Genomic DNA, 23,601 nt, shown 5'->3' with positions numbered 1-23,601 from the left:
GGAGTTTGAAATTAGAATACAGTTTTTATTTTATTTTTGTACACCAGTGCATGCCACTGATAACACCATTAGTTCCTGGTTCAGTGTTTGAGATATTATGAAACTTGTGGCATTCAATGCAAACAGTGTGGATGAAGTCACCTGTGCTTTCACAATTCCTCTGGTACTTCTTTCCTCACAATTGGCATAGTATTTGAATGCTTTGGAATGGTTTTGTACTTTTCATAAAGTGCTGTTTCTGAGTTCATCAGCTGCAGCTTGACAACTGATTTTGCAGACTGAGACCTTTATATACATTAATGTCCACTTCTCACAGATACGGTTGTAGACAAATCAAAGTTACAAAATGCATTGTTCGCCCTGTTCTGTGCAAGACTGCCTCGTGTCAACAACCACCACATGTGGCTGTGTCAACTTTAGAACAAAATCTAAACAATATTGTTTTCCCCTCCAACAAGTAACTGCAGTGCTTTCGGTGAGAGAGGTAGGAAACAATGGTGAGTGTGAGAGGGAAGCATTTATGGGCACGGAAGAAATACTTCACTTTAATGTGAAATATTCTCATCTTCAGTGGACAAAACCAACAACCCCCTTGGCAGCACATCTGCAGCCACCTGTGACAGGCTAGTGTCAGCAGTATTACCCAGACAAACCACAAAATTGCAGTCTGTTGCACCCACATTGAAGCAATTTTGATGGCAAAACCCTTGCTGCACAGTATTACTGTAAAATATGGCCCATCTGAACCACTTTGAGTGATAACAAAAGGTGAGGGACCAGATTAAAGGCTTTCTGTCCAAGAACGTTAATGAGCCCAGAAGTTTTAATTTTAAATCTTCAATAATGAGAGCTGCCTGCAGGTAGCCTGTTCACTGTTTGATAGAGCCTTAGCCAACAGTTGAGACGGAAGCAGCTATATAAATTCCGTAGTGGCATGTGACAGACATCAACTGAGAAATAACGTCAATCAAATAGACAACACAGTGACAAATTTTCAAAGTACACTACTGGCCATTAAAATTGCTACACCACAAAGATGACTTACTACAGACGTGAAATTTAGCCGACAGGAAGAAGATGCTGTGATACGCAAATGATTAGCTTTTCAGAGCATTCACACAAGGTTGGTGCCGGTGGTGACACCTACAATGTGCTGACATGAGGAAAGTTTCCAATTGATTTCTAATACACAAACAGCAGTTGACCGGCGTTGCCTGGTGAAACGTTGTTGTGATGCCTTGTGTAAGGAGGAGAAATGCTTACCATCACGTTTCCAACTTTGACAAAGGCCGGATTGTAGCCTATTGCGATTGCGGTTTATCGTATCACGACATTGCTGCTCACGTTGGTCGAGATCCACTGACTGTTAGCAGAACATGAAATCGGTGGGTTCAGGAGGGCAATGCTGAATGCAGTGCTGGATCCCAATGGCCTCGTATCACTAACAGTCGAGATGACAGGCATCTTATCCGCATGGCTGTAACAGATTGTGCAGCCACGTCCCCATCCCTGAGTCAACAGATGGGACGTTTGCAAGACAACAACCATCTGCACAAACAGTTCCATGATGTTGGCAGCAGCATGGACTATCAGCTCGGATACTGTGGCTGTGGTTACCTTTGACGCTGCATCACAGACAGGAGTGCCTGCGATGGTGTACTCAACGACGAACCTGGGTGCATGAATGGCAAAACTGTTTTTATTTATTTATTTTTTTAATTTTTTTTATGAATCCAGGTTCTGTCTACAGCATCATGATGGTCTCATCTGTGTTTGGCGACAGTGCGGTGATCGCACATTCGAAGCGTGTATTCGTCATCACCATACTGGCGTATCACCCAGTGTGATGGTATGGGGTCGCCTCTTGTTCGCATTGACTGCACTTTGAACAGTCGATGTTACATTTCAGATGTGTTAAGACCTGTGGCTCTACCCTTCATTCGATCCCCGAGAAACTCTACGTTTCAGCAGGATAATGCACGACTGCATGTTGCAGGTCCTGTAGGGGCCTTTCTGGATACAGAAAATGTTCCACTGCTGCCCTGGTCAGCACATTCTCCAGATCTCTCACCAGCTGTAAACGTCTGGTCAATGGTTGCCGAGCAACTGCCTCATCACAATATGCCAGTCACTACTCTTGATGAACTGTGGTATAGTGTTGAAGCTGCATGGGCAGCTGTACCTGTACACGCCATCCAAGCTCTGCCCAGGCGTATCAAGGCTGTTATTACAGTCAGAGGCGGTTGTTCTGGATACTGATTTCTCAGGATATATGCACCCACATTGTATGAAAATGTAGTAACATGTCAGTTCTACTATAATATATTTGTCCAGTGAATACCTGTTTATCATTTGCATTTCTTCTTGGTGTAGCAATTTTAATGGCCAGTAGTATAGTACAATCAAGAACTGAAGATAAAATTGACAGATAATACAATGTTGTAAACATGATCCAGAATGACAGTAATGGAAAATGTAAGCTAAATGCAGATGTATTATTCAGATCTTTTTTTTCAGTCGTCAAGCATCAAGTGTGAAAACTAAACAAAAGTCTGCAGCAGCAAACACCAGAAATACCCGGAAACCACGTCTTCGAAATGGCAGGCAAAATGAGTAAGGGATATCTGTACTAAAGTTTTGCTATGTTCTAGCATATTTAGTGAAGAATACCTCATTGTAGAGTATTTTACATGATAAACACTAGAATTACAGAAACGCTGATATCGATGCTCTTGGTATTTTTGTGTCTAAAAGCACAGAATTTCTTTTTGTAAGCTTTTGTAATGTCCTCATCACAAGGATTCCACTGTAGAAATTATGAACGTGGAACTACTCTTCCTTCTATTTCCCACAGTATATTTACAAAGAGAGCACCTGGAAATGAGGTATCTGTAATTTTTTATGTTTATCATGTGTGAAATCTTCCTATGGATTCAGATATCTATATCACTTAAATATAAAATTCCTCAATAGGCAACACACATTTAATCATTTTTATGAAGAATGTAGGTCTTAATGTTTGTAATTACATATCACATGCAAAATTCCAGTTTGTATTTTACACGTAGCATCTTAGTTATCAGTATTTTATAAAAGTAATAAATTCATAATTTTTAAAATTCAAATGATTTTTATTACCAATCTTCTATATGTTTCTGATAATAAAGAATTCATACCTACAATGAAAACTGGAATTTTATGTTATATTTAATTAGAAATAAGAGCATGCTTTTTCATAAAAATAAGATGTTAACTAGCATATGTTCAAATTTTGTATTAAATGATGTAGGTTTTTTGGGGTGGGTGGGTGGGTGGGTGGGTGGGTGGGTGGAGATAGATAGATAGATAGATAGATAGATAGATAGATAGATAGATAGATAGATAGATAGATAGATAGATAGCTGTAATTAGATTCAAATTAGTGATCATTTTATTTCCCAATTATATATTCTCAAATGTTATCAAGTGAGCCACAGTGCCCAATGTAAATCATATTTTTAGGGAATTAAAGTTCCTGAACTTAAGTCAATTTTATGGAGAGTTTGAGTTGGTGTGAATAGCTTTGGGCAATTTATATTTGCTTTCTCAACTCAACACACCATAAATATAAAAAATTACAAAAATAAAGTTGTTGGGTGGTATCCTTGTTAGAACCACAGCAGCAGTAATTTTGTCCACCTAGTTTCTTCACACATGTCCCCTGAGAGTATTGAATGTGCTCAGTTTTGTTGCATCTGATGTGACGTGATGTGTGAAATGAAAGTGGAAACTTGTTAGCTGCTTATAGTCTCATTGTACCTAAAGTGCTGTGTTGTGCATAAGTTTTGATTGAGGTATTTAAAATAGTTCACAAGTTGTCAAAGGATGATGTCATTCAATACTTAAGTTAGGCAACTAGTTCAAATGAAGGTAGTGGAATTGAGAGGCAATTTAAAAACTCTAGTGAAAGTAGTTGTGATGTGAGTGGAGAAGTTACATCTGTGATTGTTAAAACAGCAAGACAAACAGTTCCATTAAAATAGACTTCCGTCAGGAAGGGCTGCAACAAAGCATATCATTAAAAATTTTTGTAGGTCATTCAGAAATCAAAAAAGAACAGAATGGGTGATTTCTTGAATGCACCTGGAAGGCTAAACAAAAGTTCCTTGTTTCACATCTACAAGCAGGACCAATACCACTTTTAAAGAGAAGCATCAAAATGCACAAAACTGTTCTCAGTGGCTATTCGTAAGACACAGTGCTAAAAAAAACCTGATAACTAAATTAATACGGCTCTGTGGTGGGACAGGATGTGAGGTTGGTTTGCGTACATTGTTCTAAGGGATAGATTTGGATGTTACCTGCCCACCTTTGCATTTAGCTGGATACACCATGTGTGTTCTGACAGAAAGACTGTTGTGTTCACAGTATGAATTTGAGGCAAAACCTCACATTCGATACCAGAGCTCAGTTTACCTGTTGTTGTAATTTTGTGTGTGCATTTCTAAATAATACATTTTGGCACATTATTTCAGAATTTCATATATTTTTGATGTTTTTTCACTCCAAGCTTTTTCACAGGAAGAGGACAAGGAACCAGAAAGTCAGGCAGGATGGTCACCCCAGAAATCATTCGTGGCCTGCTAGTTATGCTGAAGCTGCTAGAGGCAGAGAATATAACAGGTATAGTCTTAAACATGAAAAGTGATTGGACTTACAATTGTTGTTGCATTATTATGGTAAAAAACAGTTGTCCTCACCCTGAAATTTTTGAACACAAGAGTCCTGTACTGGGGGCAATCATACTGCTCTTGCATTCCTTCCTACCTGTAGATAGACATACCCGCCAGATTATAGAAGAGGCCAACTGTTAAATGTTACATCAAAACTGCTGTTCAAAATTTGGTTTCTCTCCCTTCCGGCAGTGGTTCATTTGAGTGAAAAATGCAAAGGGGCAGAAAACAAAAATTATAGGACTGACTTTCAAACAAACTGTTAGGTACATAGTTTCACACTCAGAAACTTGGTTACTGGCCTGCACATACCACAATGAATATTGGTGCCAAAATTTTCAACAAAATTGTTTGTATTATACCAGGTGTGTTCTTACACAGCCAAAGCTTAAAATATACCTGTGCCTAATGTCTAGTTTGAATTTAATACTGAGCAATTTCTGTTCTGAAACAGTTATGTGAAAAAAGAAGTAAATATAGAACGTACAATGAAGCGCCTGTGTCCATGCGTGTTCACTTCCTTTATGTGTCTCATACAATGTGTTAAAAGGTGATGTGCCTGATAAAAAGGAAGATGAAACATGCTGAAAGTAGTTCCTTGAGTTACTGCTGGTGTAATTCTATTTATAATTTGGAAAATTTTCCTTTTTGTGTGCACTTAAATGAATTTGCTGCCTGTTACTTTAAATTTCAGAGACTTTCAGTGCTTCACTTGATGAATGATGTAAGATTTTAGAAAAATAGGATTGTTTTCTGCTGTGGACCATTTGAGTCTTGTTTAATGTTTCCAAGGTTGTGCCCTTGTTGTTGAACATTAATACTTGATCGGGATGCTTCTATTAGTGGAACTAGGACCAGTTCTTTTGCAAATTTGAAAGACAGATGGGCTGCACATCAATTCTGTTACTTGTTTTACGTAAGCATATTAAGAATTATGCATAAAAGATTAATGTATATACTGACAGACTCACTCCGTATATTCAGTAGGATTAGAAGTTGATGATTTACATGTGTGAGGGGGACCCAAAATAACCAAAATCATAATGTGGCAAATCATATGTTTATAGTGCCAGGTGGCATCACCTGATAGTTTCTAGTGTGGTTTCTCTGGCATTTCGGTATGCATGTAAAGCACAGTTGTGACACAAGAAAATGGCCACTTCTTATGAACAATGTGCGGCTGTGAAATTTTGTTTTTTTGCTCCACAGTTGTACAATGGAAATTGCTAATATCATGTGTAATAAGACTGCAGTACACAGAGCGTGCCTAGTTGTTGCCACTGCTCTCAGTGAAATGAGTCAGTTCTGAATAATGTTGACCAATGTACAGTCTTCTGTAGTTGTAGTTCCCTGCACAGAAAACAGAATGTAAGTTGTGAACCCATCATTGTGAGGCTGTAATAAACTGTTAGTGAGAAACTGGTATTCTATAAATAATTGAATTTTGAATTGCCTTGTTTAAACAGGATGCCACTTGCTCTTTGTTAACAGAATATGAAGAACCGCACAATTATAGTCCACTTTATGAATTACAAATAATTTACAATATTCACACTCTCACAGAGAATAAAAAACTATATTTGTGTAAATATAGTTTGCTTGCAGCCAGGCCTCAGCAGCCATAAACAGTGGTCATCTGTGTGCAAGTTAAGTTTGTGTGAATGGGTGTGTGATGTGATTCAGGAGGCAGCCTTGTTGCTCAAAGCTTTAATGTTTAGCTATCTTTTTGTTGTGCCAGTTGACTCATCTTTCCATAATATGGTCAAATTTCTATTTTGCTATGACAAGCATGTAATAAAAGGAACTAGTTGTTTTAACCATTTTCAAATATCAGGGAATTAAGAGAGATCAGTAACAACAATTAGGTGTCCTCAACATATCTTCAGCAAAAAATATCAAATGAAACTATGTGGTTCCAGAAAGTTTGAAGTCTCCTGCATATATTCCAAACAGAGAGCCTGTGCAATACTTGTTGTAGTTTAAAGGAATACCAAGTTGTCGGAGGCCTGAATGGGAATTTGGATTGAGTAAGGAGGTGTGCTATGGTAGTTTGTGCAGTTCTGCAGAGACTCTGGTTCGAATCCCAGCCTTGGTGCAAATTTTCATTCATCACTTCAATCTGCATATGTTGTTTTTGTTGTGGTCTTCAGTCCTGAGACTGGTTTGATGCAGCCCTCCATGCTACTCTATCCTGTGCAAGCTTCTTCATCTCCCAGTACCTACTGCAACCTACATACTTCTGAATCTGCTTTGCGTATTCATCTCTTGGTCTCCCTCTACGATTTTTACCCTCCACACTGCCCTCCAATGCTCAATTTGTGATCCCTTGATGCCTCAGAATATGTCCTACCAACTGGTCCCTTCTTGTCAAGTTGTGCCATAAACTCCTCTTCTCCCAATTCTATTCAATACCTCCTCATTAGTTAAGTGATCTACCCATCTAATCTTCAGCATCCTTCTGTAGCACCATATTTTGAAAGCTTCTATTCTCTTCTTGTCCAAACTATTTATCGTCCATGTTTCACTTCCATACGTGGCTACACTCCATACAAACACTTTCAGAAACTACTTCATGACACTTAAATCAATACTCAATGTTCACAAATTTCTCTTCTTCAGAAACACTTTCCTTGCCATTGCCAGACTACATTTTATATCCTCTCTACTTCGACCATCATCAGTGATTTTGCTCCCCAAATAGCAAAACTCCTGTTCTACTTTAAGTGTCTCATTTCCTAAGCTAATTCCCTCAGAATCACCCGACTTAATTCTACTACATTCCATTATCCTCGTTTTGCTTTTGTTGATGTTCATCTTATATCCTACCTTCAAGACACTGTCCATTCTGTTCAACTGTTCTTCCAAGTCCTTTGCTGCCTCTGACAGAATTACAATGTCATCGGCGACCCTCAAAGTTTTGATTTCTTCTCCATGGATTTTAATACCTACTCCCAATTTTTCTTTTGTCTCTTTTACTGCTTGCTCAATATACAGATTGAACAACATCGGGGAGAGGCTACAACCCTGCCTCACTCCCTTCCCAACCACTGCTTCCCTTTCATGTTCCTCGACTCTTATAGCTGCCATCTGGTTTCTGTACAAATTGTAAATAGCCTTTCGCTCCCTGTATTTTACCCCTGCCACCTTCAGAATTTGAAAGAGTATTCCACTCAACACTGTCAAAAGCTTTCTCCAAGTCTACAAATGCTAGAAACATAGGTTTGCCTTTCCTTAATCTTTCTTCTATGATAAGTCATAAGGTCAGTATTGCCTCACGTGTTCCAACATTTCTACGGAATCCAAACTGATCTTCCCTAAGGTCAGCTTCTACCAGTTTTTCCATTCGTCTGTACGGAATTCGCTTTAGTATTTTGCAGCTGTGACTTATTAAACTGATAGTTCAGTGATTTTCACATGTGTCAACACCTGCTTTCTTTGTGATTGGAATTATTATATTCTTCTTGAAGTCTGAGGGAATTTCGCCTGTCTCATAGATATTGCTCACCAGATGGTAGTTGTGTCACGGCTGGCTCCCCCAAGGTTGTCAGTAGTTCTAATGGAATGTTGTCCACTCCTGGGTCCTTGTTTCGACTCAGGTCTTTCAGTACTCTGTCAAACACTTCACGCAGTATCGTATCTCCCATTTCAACTTCATGTACATCCTCTTCCATTTCCATAATATTGTCCTCAAGATCATCGCCCCTGTATAGACGCTCTATATACTCCTTCCACCTTTCTGCTTTCTGTTCTTTGCTTACAACTGGGTTTCCATTTGAGCTCTTGATATTCATACAAGTGGTTCTCTTGTCTCCAAAGGTCTCTTTAATTTTCCTATAGGCAGTATCTATCTTACCCCTCATGAGATAAGCCTCTACATCCTTAAATTTGTCCTCTAGCCATCCCTGCTTAGCTATTTTGCACTTCCTGTTGATCTCATTTTTAAGACGTTTGTATTCTCTTTTTGCATGCTTCATTTACTGCGTTTTTATATTTTCTCCTTTCATTAATTAAATTCAATATTTCTTCTGTTACCCAAGGATTCCTACTAGCCCCAGTCTTTTTACCTACTTGATCCTCTGCTGCCTTCACTACTTCATCCCTCAAAGCTACCCATTCTTCTTCTACTGTATTTCTTTCCCCCATTCCTGTCAATTGTTCCCTTACGCTCTCCCTGAATCTCTGTAAAACCTCTGGTTTAGTCAGTTTATCCAGGCCCCATCTCCTTAAATTCCCACCTTTTTGCGGTTTCTTCAGTTTTAATCTACAGTTCATAACCAATAGATTGTGGTCAGTCCACATCTGCCCCTGGAAATGTCTTAGAATTTAAAACCTGGTTACTAAATCTGTCTTACCATTATATAATCTGAAACCTTGTAGTATCTCCAGGATTCTTCAATGTATACAGCCTTCTTTCATGATTCTTGAACCAAGTGTTAGCTATGATTAAGTTATGCTCAGTGGAAAATTCTACCAAACAGCTACCTCTTTCATTCCTTACTCCCAGTCTATATTCACCTACTAAGTTTCCTTTTCTTCCTTTTCCTACTGTCGAGTTCCAGTCACCCATGACTATTAAATTTTCATCTCCCTTCACCACCTGAATAATTTCTTTTATCTCGTCATACATTTCTTCAATTTCTTCATCTGCAGAGCTAGTTGGCATACAAACTTGTGTTATTGTAGTAGGTGTGGGCTTCGTGTCTATCTTGGCCACAATAATGCGTTCACTATGCTGTTTGTAGTAGCTTACCTGCACTCCTATTTTTTTATTCATTATTGAACCTACTCTTGCATTACCCCTATTTGATTTTGTATTTATAACCCTGTATTAACCGACCAAAATATTGCTCCTCATTCCACCAAACTTCACGAATTCTCTCTATATCTAACTTTAACCTATCCATTTCCCTTTTTAAATTTTCTAACCTACCAGCCTGATCTGACATTCCACAATCTGATCCGTAGAACACTAGTTTTTTCTCCTGATAACGACATCCTCTTGAGTAGTCCCTGCCCGGAGATCCGAATGGGGGACTATTTTACCTCCGGAATATTTTACCCAAGAGGATGCCATCGCCATTTAACCATACAGTAAAGCTTCATGCCCTTGGTAACATACATGACGGCACAAAGTTTGTAACTGGAACACATTGTGCTATGTCTGTGGCAACTATGCCACAGCATACAGGATATAGCTAATGGAGTGGTGTCAGCTTCATATGTGAAGGTACCCAGTGGATGGCAGGACTATTTTTAACAGTTGCAGATTTCTGTTAAGAGCATAATAATTAGTTCCCACATACAATGACAACAATTATATATACCAAACTATTTGTAGATTGGTTCTAGTTGTTATGTAATTATAGTGCTGCTGTTCTCTTTTCAGTATGCAGCAGTGCCACGAATCACATAATCAAGACACGCTTCCTCAAAATGCTGCGTTGTCTCGGATGTTCAGAGACACCACACTTCAGATGATAGACAGGTAAATCATTAATATAGAATACAGGAAGTGTTGTTCCTATATGATATCTTGAAATGTAAGTTAAGAGTAATGAACGGATTTAACTTCTGTCACCCACCCTCCTTCCTCCACCCCTTCCACTCCATCTCCTCCCTCCCCCCCCCCCCCCCCAGTCCAAATTACTGTATCTCCCCCTACCTTTTTTGTGAGTGTGGGGGCACTGATCCCTTGCACTAGTATTTTCAGTTCAGTGTTGAAAGTGTAACCCTCCTGTATGCTGTACAGTTACCTAAGAGTGACTGGTGTTAAAACTCCTTTCAGTTAATTCCTGCCTGTCGTGGTGTGGTCCACCGAGGAGTCAAGCAGTACATTGCTCCCTCCTACGTATATCTCGTGAAGGGACCATGAGGATAAAATCAGAGAGATTAGAGCCCACATAGAGGCTTACTGACAATCCTTCTTTCCACAAACAATAAGAGACTGGAATAGAAGGGAGAACAGATAGAGGTACTCAAGGTACCCTCTGCCACACAGTGTCAGGTGGCTTGTGGAGTATGGATGTAGATGTAGAATATGAACTTCTTGGTCAAGTTCTGTCAAAACTACCTCAACTTCTTCTTTTTTCTTTTTTTTTTTGTTACGGGTTCGACCCTGCTTCTCTCCTAAATTTTAGAGCAGTAAGAGCTATTTGGGGAAGGTCATCTCACACAATATAGTGTGCCATCACCTTATGTGTACTTCAATCATGTGAACTTTTGTTGTTGCTGCTGCTGCTGCTTCCTTCTTCAGTCTGAAGACTGGTTTTGTGCAGCGCTCTGTCCTACTTTTATCCTGTGTGAATGTCTTCATCTCTGAATAACTGCTGCAATAGACATCATTTTGTACTCTGCGGGGGGCCCACAGCTCTTTTGTGTATGAGGGGGGGGACCCAAAAGAAACTGGATTATTGTCATAAAAAATTTATTGATGAACCTTTTTACAAAATTACTTCAGTCACCTTCAAAATACTCTCCATTACATTCGATGCACTTGTCAAGTCTCTCTTCCCACTGTTGGAAGCATGTTTCAAACTTTTCAAGTTTGACATTGTCCAGTGCCCTTTGCGAAGCTGTTTTTACTGCCTCCACATTGTCATAAGACTCCCCTTTTAGCATTTTTGCGTTTGTGGATATAGGAAAAAGTCGTATGGGGCTAGGTCCGGCGAATACGGAGCGTGGGAAATGACAGACCACCACTGAGATGCCAAATAGTGGGTCACTCGTAAGGCTGTGTGTGCTAGAGTGTTGTCGTGATGCAGAAACCAGTCACCTGATTGCCAAAGTTCCGGACGTTTCCTCCTCACATCCTCTGACACCTTAAAACATCCAAGTAAAAGTGCTGGTTAACAGTCTGGCCAGGGGGTACGGATTCCCGATGCACAATTCCACGAACATCGAAAAAGACAATGAACATCGTCTTCACATTTGACCTCACTTGCCTTGCTTTTTTTGGTCTGGGAGAGTTGGGAGTCCTCCAGTGGCTTGACGCTTTCTTGGTTTCTGGGTCATACCCGTAACACCAACTCTCATCCCCTGTAATGACTTTGTTCAAGAAGTTTGGATCACGTGCAATCTCTGTTTTCAAGTTCTGACACATTCATGTGGATGGTTTTTTGCTCCTGTGTGAGAAGGTGTGGAACAAATTTAGCAGCAACACGTCTCATGTGCAAATCCTCACTTAAAATCCACTGGCACGAGCTCCAACTGATTCCTGTCTCTGCTGAAATTTGGTTGATCGTTTGGCGACAGTCCTCATTGATCTTTTGGCGGACTTTTTCAAGGTTCTCATTTTGCGATGTTGAAAGGCGTCCAGAACGAGCTTGGTCTTCAACACACATCTCACCATGCTTAGAGCGCCCAAACCACTCGAAAACCTGTCTGTGGCTCATAGCATCCTACTGGAAAGCTTCCTGAAGCATTTGGTGTGTCTCCATTGCAGTTTTTTAAGCAGGAAACAAAATTTCACACACACTCTTTGTTTTGTTAAAGCTGCCATAACTACTTTGCAGAGGTAACCTGCCAACAGTCAGAGAAACACAGTACCACACTTGCACGGTCAGCTCTACACTGATGCCGTCTGGACAGCTGTTTCATGAACATCTCTACTAACACCATCTAGTGTGAGAATCCTACACTACGTCTACAAGTGGTAGCACCCTCGGAGTCCGGTTTCTCTTGGGTCCCCCCCTTGTACATGGGGCCCCAAGCTATTGCAGGCTTTCTTCTTTCCCAGGCTGCAGTCCGTTCCCCATATCCACTCCTTCCCAGTCTAGCTCCTCCCCCACCTGCTCCCCCCTTTTTCTGTTTTTCCTTTCATTGGCCTGGCTATTCCCTCATTTCTGGTATTCACTTTCACTGTCATGTCTCATCTCTCCCGTTCTTGGTCCTCCTTGGGGTTTGACCTCTCTGTCTAAATTGTTTATGTAGTGTGAGCCATATGGGGAAAACTCCCTAACATCTACAATGTGGCGTCCTCTCCTCCTTCCTTCCCCTCTCCCTTACCCACTGTAGCCTCTTTTCTTCCTGCTAGGTCACTAACATGTGTACCTGTAGCTAGCCCATGCGGTAGGGCTGTTATGTACACATGTGGCTGAGCCCCCTGACAACACACGGCTTGCACTCCTGATACCTGAGCTGTTCCCTCCCCATGTATGCCAAGGAGTGGTTGCTCATCTTCTCGGAGCATCAGAACTCCTGTCAATGGCCGCCATGGCAGATGGCCCTTGCTGTGGCTGCATGGTGCCTGTGGGCAGAGCCTCTGGTCAGAGTGGGTGGTATCAGGGCAGATGCCTGGTACACGAAGCATATCAAGCTGCAAAAATCTGGCCGTTCTGAAATGGCCTTCTCTCGGAATGGTGAAGGATCCTCAAATGCTGCTTCGTATGACCCAGCGACCTTCCCTTCCCTAGCTATACTGTGAGGAGCACCAGGCTTGCCGTCTTGACATGAAACCCTTTCCCTGTTACCTTGTCTATACTAAGATGGATGGGGACACATTAACCACCATGAAGCCATTGTTTTTCATCAAAAATGCTGAGGACAAGTTTGGTAGAGTGGAGTCTCCTAGTGTGATGCAGTCGGTCTCCGTGTTGATCAAAGCTTCTTCTACCACCCAATCCTCAGCTCTTCATGTCTGTGATCATCTTGGCAATGTCCCGGTGTCTGTCACTCCTCACCAATCTCAATATGGTCCAGGGAGTAATTTCTATAGGGACATCAGACATCTTATTTATGGGTGTCACACTGACAGTGATCTGACCTCCTTGGCTCCTTCATGGCTACCTTAGACTCGCACCACATGTTAATACTGTGGAATTGCAACAGATACTATAACCACCAACCGGAAATGAACGTCTTGTCTCTTCTTCTGCGTTCTGTCTGGCTCTTCAAGAAAAGCATTTCCACGATGACCACTCTCCAATTTCTAATTGTTATTGGGTGTTCTAACTGTGCTGGCCCTGGGGTAGCATCTGGTGGGGTCTGCACTTTGGTTCACTCTGATGTCATTAGTGACTGGATTCCCATACGTACCACCTTGGAAGTGATAGCAGTTATCGTGCAAACAACTCCGGCAATCACCACTTGCAATGACGGCCTCACTCCAGGTAGGCCACTTGAATACGTTGCCCTGTCTACCTTAATCCAGCAACTCCCAGCCCCGTTTCTTCTACTCGGAGACTTCAGTGCCCACCGTTAACTGTGGGGAGAGTGTCACTTAAACAGGTTGGGGTATTGTAATGGACCAACTTATCATGGACTTCTGTTTGTCTCATCAGTGATGGTTCCCCTACCCGTTTCCGTGCCACTCGTGGCACCTTCTCTGCTCTCGATCTCAGGATCTCCTCCCCTGCCCTCGTGGCTTCCCTGCATTGGTCAACCCATTATGAGCTTTGTGACAGTGACCACTTTCTGGTGATTCTACCATTCCCCTGCTACTGCCGGCAGACAGGCCCTCCTGTTGGGCATTCCAAAGGTCCAATTGGCCTTCATATAAGTGCTGTCTAATTCCGTTGATGTAGTCATGCAAGGCATGTCTGCCACTATTCTTCATGCTGCTGGCAGTGCTGTCCCCCTATCCACAGGTCGTCGTCCCCCCCCCCCCCCCCCCATTATCAGCCAGTACCATGGTGGTCTGAGGGTGTCGCAGCTGCCATCCAGGACTGCTGAAGGGCACTGCAGTGATTTGACACCCTTCACAGACCAACCTCCTCACTTTTAAGCATCTCTGTGCTAAGGCTTGTTACCTTATTAAGCAGACTAAAAAGGAATGCTGGGAGGGTATGTTTCCTCCTTGGGGACATATGCCTCTTCATCGCACAATTGGTCAAAGTTCCGTAGCATTCTGGCTGCCAGCGACAGTCAAATGTCGAGGGTCTGAACCTCCGAGGTGCTCTGTGCACGGATCCATTGGTCCTAACAGAACACCTCGCGACACACTTTGTGACTGCGTCGTCGTCCTCTTCCTATCCTACTACCTTTCTCCGCAGAAATGCAGAGGTGAACAGACCCCCCTCTGTTTCATTCCACACCACGTTCAGCCCTATAATGCACCCTTCGCTGAATGGGAATTGGTGCAGGCTCTTAGCTCTTCACGAGACACAGCCCCAGGGCCAGGTTCCGTCCACAACCAAATACTCCAACACTTGGATGTTCCCCAGAGGCAACAGTTCCTCAGGGTTTTCAACCACATTTGGCTCTCAGGTGCTTTTCCATCACAATGGCGAGACCGTATCCCAGCCTTAAGCCTGGGAAAAACCCAATGTTTCTCAACAGCTACTGCCCAGTTAGCCTTAGGAATGTAATTCTTCATGCTTTCCCAGCGATCTGTTGACATCTTGGATATTCGGGAATCCAGCAGGATGTTTGCGTCGTTCTCGCACGATATTTCAACAGCGTGCCTCGCTGTCTTCTTCAGATGCTACCTGAGACTGGTCCTTGGGTCGATAGAGTCCAGTATTTATGCCTGGGAGGAGCTGGGCGTTCCCTAATCGGTCCGCGCTGGGTCGAGTGTTCCAGTCGAGTGGACCAGTCTCAGGTAGCACCTGAAGAAGACAGCGAGGCACGCTGTTGAAATAACGTGCGAGAACGACGTGAACATCCTTATGAATGTACTTCGTAAACTGCTCAAAAGGATGGTCAGCTTCAGATTATGTTGGGTACTCTAATCTCTGGGCCTTTCGTCCCCATATCAGTGTGGCTTCCAGGCAGGGTGCTCTCCAACTGATCATTTACTCAGATTGGAATTGGCCATCCGACATGCTTTTACTCAGTGCCGGCACCTTGTGGCAGTCTTCTTTGACCTACATAAGGCATATGACATGGCTTGGCACCATCACATTTTAGTTACCCTCCATGACCAGGGCTTCCGTGGGCCCCTTCAGATTTTTATCTGCAAGTTTTTTCTTACCGGATCTTACGGGTTAGAGTAGGCACTTCACTCAGCACCCCTCAGGTTCAGGAGAATGGTATCCCACAGGGTTTTGTGCTAAGTGTCACACTCTTCCTCAATAGGCTTGCGACCTCTGTTAGGCCTTTGGTTACACTGGTGTTTTAAGTAGACGATTTTTGCATCTGGTGCAGCTCCCACGTGGTATCGGCTGTTGAGAGCTAGCTCAAGGGTGCCATATGACAGGCCTCTGTGTGGGCCACCGCACATGGCTTCGTTTTCTCCTTCCAAAATGCGGGAGATGTATTTTTTGTCATTGACCCACAGCACACCTTGATCCAGAACTTTATTTAGGCAACCAGCTCCTCGATGTTGTAGCACAATTCCATTTCTTGGGCCTTATTTTTTATGCCAAGCTGACATGGTTGCCCCACATTTGCCACCTAAAGACTACATGAAGCTTAATGTTGTCCACCTCCTGGCCCACACATCTTGTGGTGCAGACTGTTCCACTCTTCTCCATCTTTACTGTGCTCTGGTCTTGTCCAGACTAATTATGCTAGTCGGGTTTATGACTCCTTCCACTTTGAAACTCAACCCTGTCCATCATTGTGGGGTGTCTCTCCCTGTTGGTGCCTTCCAACTAGTCCTGTTGATAGTATCTTCACAGAAGTGAGGATTCCCCCCTCTACACATCTGACAGAGCCAATTCCTTGTTTCTTACGCAGTCGCCATTTGCCAATTCCCTAATTCCCTGACCATCCTGTGTACCCTGTGCTCTTTGCCAGTGAGGGATGCCTCTCTCCTAAGATCCGCCCACTTGTGGGATTGGTGGTTGGCGTGCATCTCACTTCCCTCTGTTGGAATCTCAATTTCCACTCATTGGACTGCTCCCCATGTCTTTCCTCCCATACTCCCTCCTTGGGTGGTGCCTAGACCACAGATTCAGACTGACTTATTCCGGGGTCCTAAGGTCTCTGTCACACCTATGGTTTTCCGGTGCCTTGTCTGTGCCATTCTTGCAGAGTTCCAGGGTGCTACAATCTTTTACACTGATGGTTCTAAGACTATTGATAAGGCGAGATTTACTTTCACGTCTCCTACTGGTTTCAAGCACCATTTATTGCCAGGATCATGTAGTGTGTTCACAGTAGAGCTTCTAGCCATTCACAAGGCCCTCCTTTTTGTTTCTCAGGCCTCCCTCCACAGTGTTTTAATTTATTCAGACTCCACAAGCAGCCTTCAGGCTATCGATCGATGCTACACTTGTCACCCTTTGGTCTCTGCTATCCATGACCATCTCTCTTCCCCCGAGTGAGCTGCCTGTTCAGTCATCTTTCCCTAGGTCACCAGCTGCAGATATGTGGATCTACATCAAATCTCTTTGCCCAACAGTGTATGCTCCAGGCGTGCGAGTGACCCCTTTTGGTTAAGTCCACTTTCGTGAGGGCAGAGTAATTTGTCAGTGGATTTGCTCATTTTTACTCTATTTACATTGATTACCATGTCCTGTGTTGGCATCACCACAGGATGGCATTGTCCCGTGGTGGGCAGTGGTTACAACATTTTGGCTTGTCAGTGTATTATGGTGGTATAGGAAAAGAAGAGTCAAACTACCACACAGTGTGACAGTCTGTATGTAGCTGGAAAGACTCCTAAGGAGTGTCAGGAGTTTTGCTAAGAAAACCTCAGAAGAACCCATTGTGATATGTTGCTAAGGCCACATTGACACAGACGGGCATGGCCTGACAGCTCGGGCATGGTGCTTCGGATCTCCTCCACTGATGTCCACAGATATTGATGACACTATGACCACAGCCTTACACATTGTCTGTACTGGACTTGCACACTCATTCCTCTTGCTACAAGTGAACTATCCCTGAGTTTATCCTGATCTATTTTGTTATATTTTACCCTGTTATAAATTGATGTGCCACTTATTTTGGTGTTCCAATTACAAATGAGTTATAAGTTTTGTTGACAATTGTAAATTCACCTTTCTCATTTGTACTGTTATGCATGGCACCATCTCTGTCAGTAACAACAGTATCAATCAGGAACACAGTGTCATAAATGTTTATCCTGGTAGTAAAATAATGTAACTCTTCATTGGATAAAGTAAATGAAACATGCGTTATACCACATACATCTCTAATCATTAAGTTTTGAACCATACATAAACATTTTATACAGGTAATGGCAGCAGTGTGCAAGCTTGAGGTGTGGGGATGGGATAGGTTGGATGGGGGGGGGGGGGGGGAGGCCTTATTAGAGAGGATATGTTATTGGGAAACCTGGTGTTGGCAGGGAGAATCCGGATGGCACAGGCTGTGAAATGGGTGTAGACTTTGAACGGTCTGTCGGGGCACATGCTGTTCGGCTGGACGGCTGAGCTCCCTTGGCTGCAGTTCGGTGGTGGCCACTCATGTGCACAGCCAGCTAAGACACTAATGAGCTTCTTAGATTTCTTCCCAATTCCTTTTTCTTCAATTATTTTGTAGAGTTATTTAAAAAGTGACTTCATTGTATTTTGTTTCCCTGTGTGTTTGTGCTTGGTTGTCGCAATGTTTTATTCATATTATATAGGATATATCTGCAGCTTGAAATAAACCACAACTCTAGTGGAATTGCAGTTTATTCATCTCATGATATACATTTGCATACAGAAACATTTTAAAAACTTATAATACGATAATGATTTTCAGACTGAAAAATAACGGTACTGAAATATTAACACTCTAGTAATACTACTTGAGATACATGACACATTGCATCCAGCTCAAACTTCCAGTTCGTCCTACATGAATTTGTCCAAGTAATATTATTTCAGTGTTAAGTGCCTTATATAGCTTTCTTTTTAGAAGGGGGGGGGGGTGGTGGTGGTGGTGGTGGTGGTGGTGGTGGTGGTGGTGGTGGTGTCATCCTAAGTTCATCGCCATTAACTTGTTCCATTTAAATTTATTATAAATTTTCATTCCCATGTATTGAGGTTGTTGGGCAAACAGTTTGAGGCAGTGGGTGGGAAGCATAAAAATAAAATTTTCTTTATTTCCTTATCACGTAAAAGACCAACGTGGTTTCCCTTAAATAATTGGTGCGTGTTTTTGGTATCCACACTTTGTCGAATTACCTCAAGAAGCAATACCACACCTATTAATGGATTTAAAGTACATATGCTACTTTTGTGTGTCCATGTTGGTTGCTGTTCATATTATTTCCACTGCAAATACAGAGCTGCCGAATTTGTTTTCCAGGTACTCAATGTGTGCCTGCCAGCTCAGATTTTTATCCAGATTTAATCCTAAAAATTTGTGTGAGTCAGCATCTTCTGTATCTTTGTTTCGAATAAATGTAATGTGCTCACATTTTGACTGTTTAGGTCTGTATTGCATCATGGGAGTTTTAGATAGTTTAGATTTTACCCACTCAGTAGAAATAGGTTCCAAGATAGTGAGGGTACTGATTCCTGATTTGCAATTTTTTTCCGAATCCTGAATTTCAACTAAGACAGAAGTATCATCTGCAAACAGAACTGTCGGGGACCTGATATTTAATGGTATGTTAGTAACATGGGAGAGAGATAGGACTGTGCCTAGTATGGAGCCTTGTGGAACACCCAGAGGTTTTTCCATTCAGAATAATAATTTGCACCATATAAAGTCATGCTAACTCTTCACTTTCTGTTTTATAACTAGGATTAAGCCATTTTAGGGCACTGTCCCTGATACTTCTGAAATTTCTAAATAAACAATCCTTGACTTATGGAATCAAACAGCTTTCTGAGGTTGCAAAAAATTCCTACCATCTTACTGATCTTGTTTAATGATGTAATCATTTTCTCAATGAAACTTCACTGCATCTATGGTTTGTTCTCCCTTGTTGAAAATCAATTTGATTGTGTAGAATAATAGAAAATTTTGCAGTGAAATTTTGGATTTGGGGCAACAGCAACTTCTTCAGATATTTTAGATATGAATCAAAGAATTTAGATAAAACAATAACATTCCATGACCCCTATTGATCCCTTTTCAAAAAGTGGTTTGACTTCAGCATATTTCAGTACTCAGGGAAACAGTCCTCCTCAAACATTGGTTTATTATCTGAGCTAGTGGGTCTGCAATTTTGTTGTATACCGCTTCAATAACTCTGGTGAGAATTCCATCCCAGTGTGCAGATCATTTGTTTCTTAATACTAGGATTGCATTTTCTACAACCTTCGTAGAAAATTTTTGTAAGGTGTTAAGAATTTTCATTTAGACCAAAGGTTTTTCTTTCTGATAACCTATTATATTTGCATCAATTTCTTTGGATACAGGCTTTAATATGTATCAGATTTAATGACTGACCATGCTGCCTTTCTTACCGTCATGCTTTAAAATTAGCCTGTTATTTACCGATTGTTTTGTTGCCTTGACAACTTCGATATAATTTTATAGAATCTAACATACTCAGAGAGAACAGTATCTTTATTATATTGTCTGTGCAGTTACCTTTTCCTTATACTGGAAATGTTTACGCCTTGGGTGGTACATTTTGTCACTTTATTACTGCAGAGCTCAGATCAAGTTTTCATCATTTGAATTGCAAGGATCAAAAGGCCATTTTTTTCTGTTTCAGGTTATTATTCAATGTTAACAAGTTTTCTTTGGTAAAGTTCCTTCTCATATGGGTTTTGACACTTGAAATGTCCTTGTCTCTCTAGTGGCTCAGTTAACAATGCACAATGATCTGAAATACCCAAGTCTAGACAAAATTTACATACTTTCATATACATAATCAGTCAGCACAGTCAATAAAAGTTCATCACCACCCATTGCCTCTTGTCGATTCAAAGAAATTGTTTGAAACCCTGAATCTATATATCAAGTTGGTGAATGTTGAAGTATAGCTACTATCATACGTGATATCAATATTAAAATCAGCAGCAATTAGTTTTTTCTATTTTTCTCTTCAAAGGTCTACCAGCATAATGTGAAACTTGGATAAGAGTAGTTGTGTTGTTGACCTCCCTGGGATTCTAAGTATTTAGATTACTATAACATTTACTGTTAAGTCAATTATTTCCACACAACAGCTCTCAAACAGGCATTCTTCAGTTAAATAATTAAAACAGTTTCTGGTTTTAGTTTCCATCACTATACAAAAGTATACATGAGCCTCCATGTGACTTGTTTCTTCTGAAAAAGCTATTTTATAATCTGATATTCCCCATTTTGTTTCAGATTTTAATTGTCCCCTCAGTAAGTCAGTGCTCATTCAAACAAGCAACTAAAGTATTTGCACATACTGACAATGGTTTCAAATTTGTATGTTTTTTGAAGCTTCTGTTTGAGGCTTCAGTATTTAAACCTGCCAGGTAATGGTTTGGTTTTGGCTTTCTTAGTTCTACACAAGTTTTTTCACCCACAACAGTACTTATCAGTTTCCCCTCATCTTTTATAACCTGGCAAGTCTGTGGACATATTGCTAAATATTTTTGGCCTAAGCTACTCGGATGCAGAGTATCCTCGGCAAGTGTCTCTGTACTTCGTGACTCACAGATCTCCTGTATGTATTCTGGAAGTCGTGCATCTACTGGCTGCAGTGGTTACAATAGCCTAACTCCTGCCAGATAATGTTTGCACACTACTGAAGCTGATGCCAAGATCGTTTTCTAGTGCACGAGTGGTCCAACCTAATTGTATCATCAACCACCCACTTCTTGTTATCCATAATGGCCTCCCATATCAATAGGCATCTTGTCAAATGTCTGGAATGGAACTTGAACTGTTTCACAGTGGTGGATTTTGACAGAAATGCTGCCCCATATGCTTTCTTCATTCTCCTGTGGATGTCTTCCAGTGTTCTCCCTGTGGCAGACAAGAAAAGAATAACGGCATGTTGATCCTATTTGGAAACAGTTGGTAATAGTGCCGCTGTAGTAAATGTTTGCACGTTTACCACATACACGTCCAAAACATGTGAATACTGCACTAATCCCATGCCTATGTGTCAGATATCTGCATTGGACTTGCACTACGTTGCACATACACACATGTAGTGCCTTAAAATGGATACTTTTTGATTGACCCATATAGTATTTGCCCCATTGAGTATTTTAGAAAGAGGCAATATTTATGCAAATGGAGCTGTCATTAATTCAAAATAAATGACCACCAGTAAGTGAAAATTTTCCATTATTTATATAATCACTCATTTCTAAAATGAAAGTCAATATTGTATGAGGATTGCACGTGAGGTTTTACATATGATCAGTAAGTGGTGCTGTTGAGGTGTGACATTACTACTGTTTTAAAATTTGTTATTTGATGATGTAAAAACAATTGCAGTTCATAAGTTGGCAGAGTAGTTTGTATATGAGAAGTGTTTAAAAAAATTGTCATGAGAAAATGGAAATTTCACAAAGATTTTCATGGATTTTCATTGGATGAAGACTTAACAATATCTCAAATTGCTTTGTCCAGTGTATGGTTATCAGTCACCATTAGAAAATACTGTTCATAATGATTTTGTAGAATTTGTTTCTGGTTGTGCTCCTGTTAGTGATGAGTTTTGCAAATATCACCCAAAATTGGGTGTTCGCAAACAAAAATATAGCTGCAGTGCACAATATAACTGAAGAGAATTAATATCAGAGACAGAGGCATCATTAAGGAAAATTAAATTACTTCACATATAGTTTTGCTGTAACATTTAGCTGTGAAAAAGATCTGTTCCCCATGGATTCCACACTGTTTGACCAAAAATCACAAACAGCCCCATGCCAGTTGCTGTTAGGTGAAAATAAATTAAACTTCCTGGCAGCTTAAAACTGTGTGCCGGACTGAGACTCGAACTCGGGACCCTACACCTTTAAGTATGACATTTGTACATACATGCAATGTAAAGTAACAAGTAACAAAACATTAACTGTAATTATAAAGCAATGGCATACTCGTGATCATGTATAGTGTGTTTTATAATAGGAGTGTGTAGAGTGGTAAACTTAGGAGTCTATCTGGTACGAATGTAAGAGTGAAAAAAAAAATTCCAGAAATGAACACCTGCAATACTCAATAAATTTTCAAATTTATTTTCTTTTTGAGAAACAGAAAAACAATATAGAGTTCATGCAGAATGACTTGGCCCATGCATAGAAATGTGTTCTCGTAGCCAGCACTAAGCGACTCCTCACCTTTGCTGTTGCCTGTCCAACGGTATGCTTCATCTATCAGAAGTGTCAGTCTCTCATTTGTGTACAGATTTTCGCATTCGGTACTCTAGTCAGGGACTACAGAGTTCTCTAAATATTGATATTATCAGTATAACCTGCTAATACGATAGTTTTGCAGACTTGCTAGAGGTACCTTGAGAGTTCTGCTCGCAAGTAGGTGTGAGATGTCGAACTGCATCTTACCTACTATGCAGTGGCTGCTCAAAAAGGGAAACCCCATTTTCAGTAATGGCATCCCTCAACTGTCTGCACAGCTATGGGCCAAATTATTTTGATTACAGTGTCCTTCATTCCTGTAAAAAAAATATTGACCTGATATGTCTTGTTTTCCCTGCTTCGCCTTGCTGGCCAGAGTATTAAGAGGCCATGTGTTCCCTTCCAGATCCAACACTCCTTTCAGCTTGGCACCAGTGCCTCTCGCCTTCTGCTGGGCACCCGACAGAGGAGCACTGCACTGCATGTCTGCCTCTACTGGCCACATACCTTCTTGTGCCGACTATTTCGATTACCCGTGGTAAGTGTCTTCGTATTGTTTGGTTTTCTGTTTTATGTGAGACCAGCTGTGCCTTACTTCCATTCAGGTGGTGACTACCTGTGCTACCTATTTAAAAGTTTGGAAGTTAAAAGTAATTTACTTAGGTTTTGACACCTTGTAGGGGAGCAAAGACTATAAAGGGTTCTGAAAGCTAGGTATAATTTTATGTTTTTAGCTGTGTCCATTGTCATTACTTAGAATGTGGTCATTCTCTGTATGTTTCTAACTATACCTTGCATTTTGCAGCTATAAG

General features: G+C 41.2%; 1 protein-coding gene across 1 annotated transcript in view; it reads right to left on the bottom strand.

Annotated features, from left to right (window-relative positions):
• Nucleotides 1-23,273, bottom strand: part of LOC126424678 (uncharacterized) — a 114,590-nt gene extending 91,317 nt beyond the window's left edge. Inside the window, exon 1 of the mRNA XM_050087406.1 lies at nt 23,126-23,273. Coding sequence (XP_049943363.1) covers nt 23,126-23,273 — 148 coding nt within the window. The remainder of the gene's footprint in view (nt 1-23,125) is intronic.
• Nucleotides 23,274-23,601: the final 328 nt, after the last annotated feature.

This window comes from Schistocerca serialis, chromosome 10 (assembly GCF_023864345.2).
Source record: "Schistocerca serialis cubense isolate TAMUIC-IGC-003099 chromosome 10, iqSchSeri2.2, whole genome shotgun sequence".
In the NCBI taxonomy this organism is placed as follows: Eukaryota; Metazoa; Arthropoda; class Insecta; order Orthoptera; family Acrididae; genus Schistocerca; species Schistocerca serialis.
This window is presented reverse-complemented; position numbering and strand designations above follow the sequence as displayed.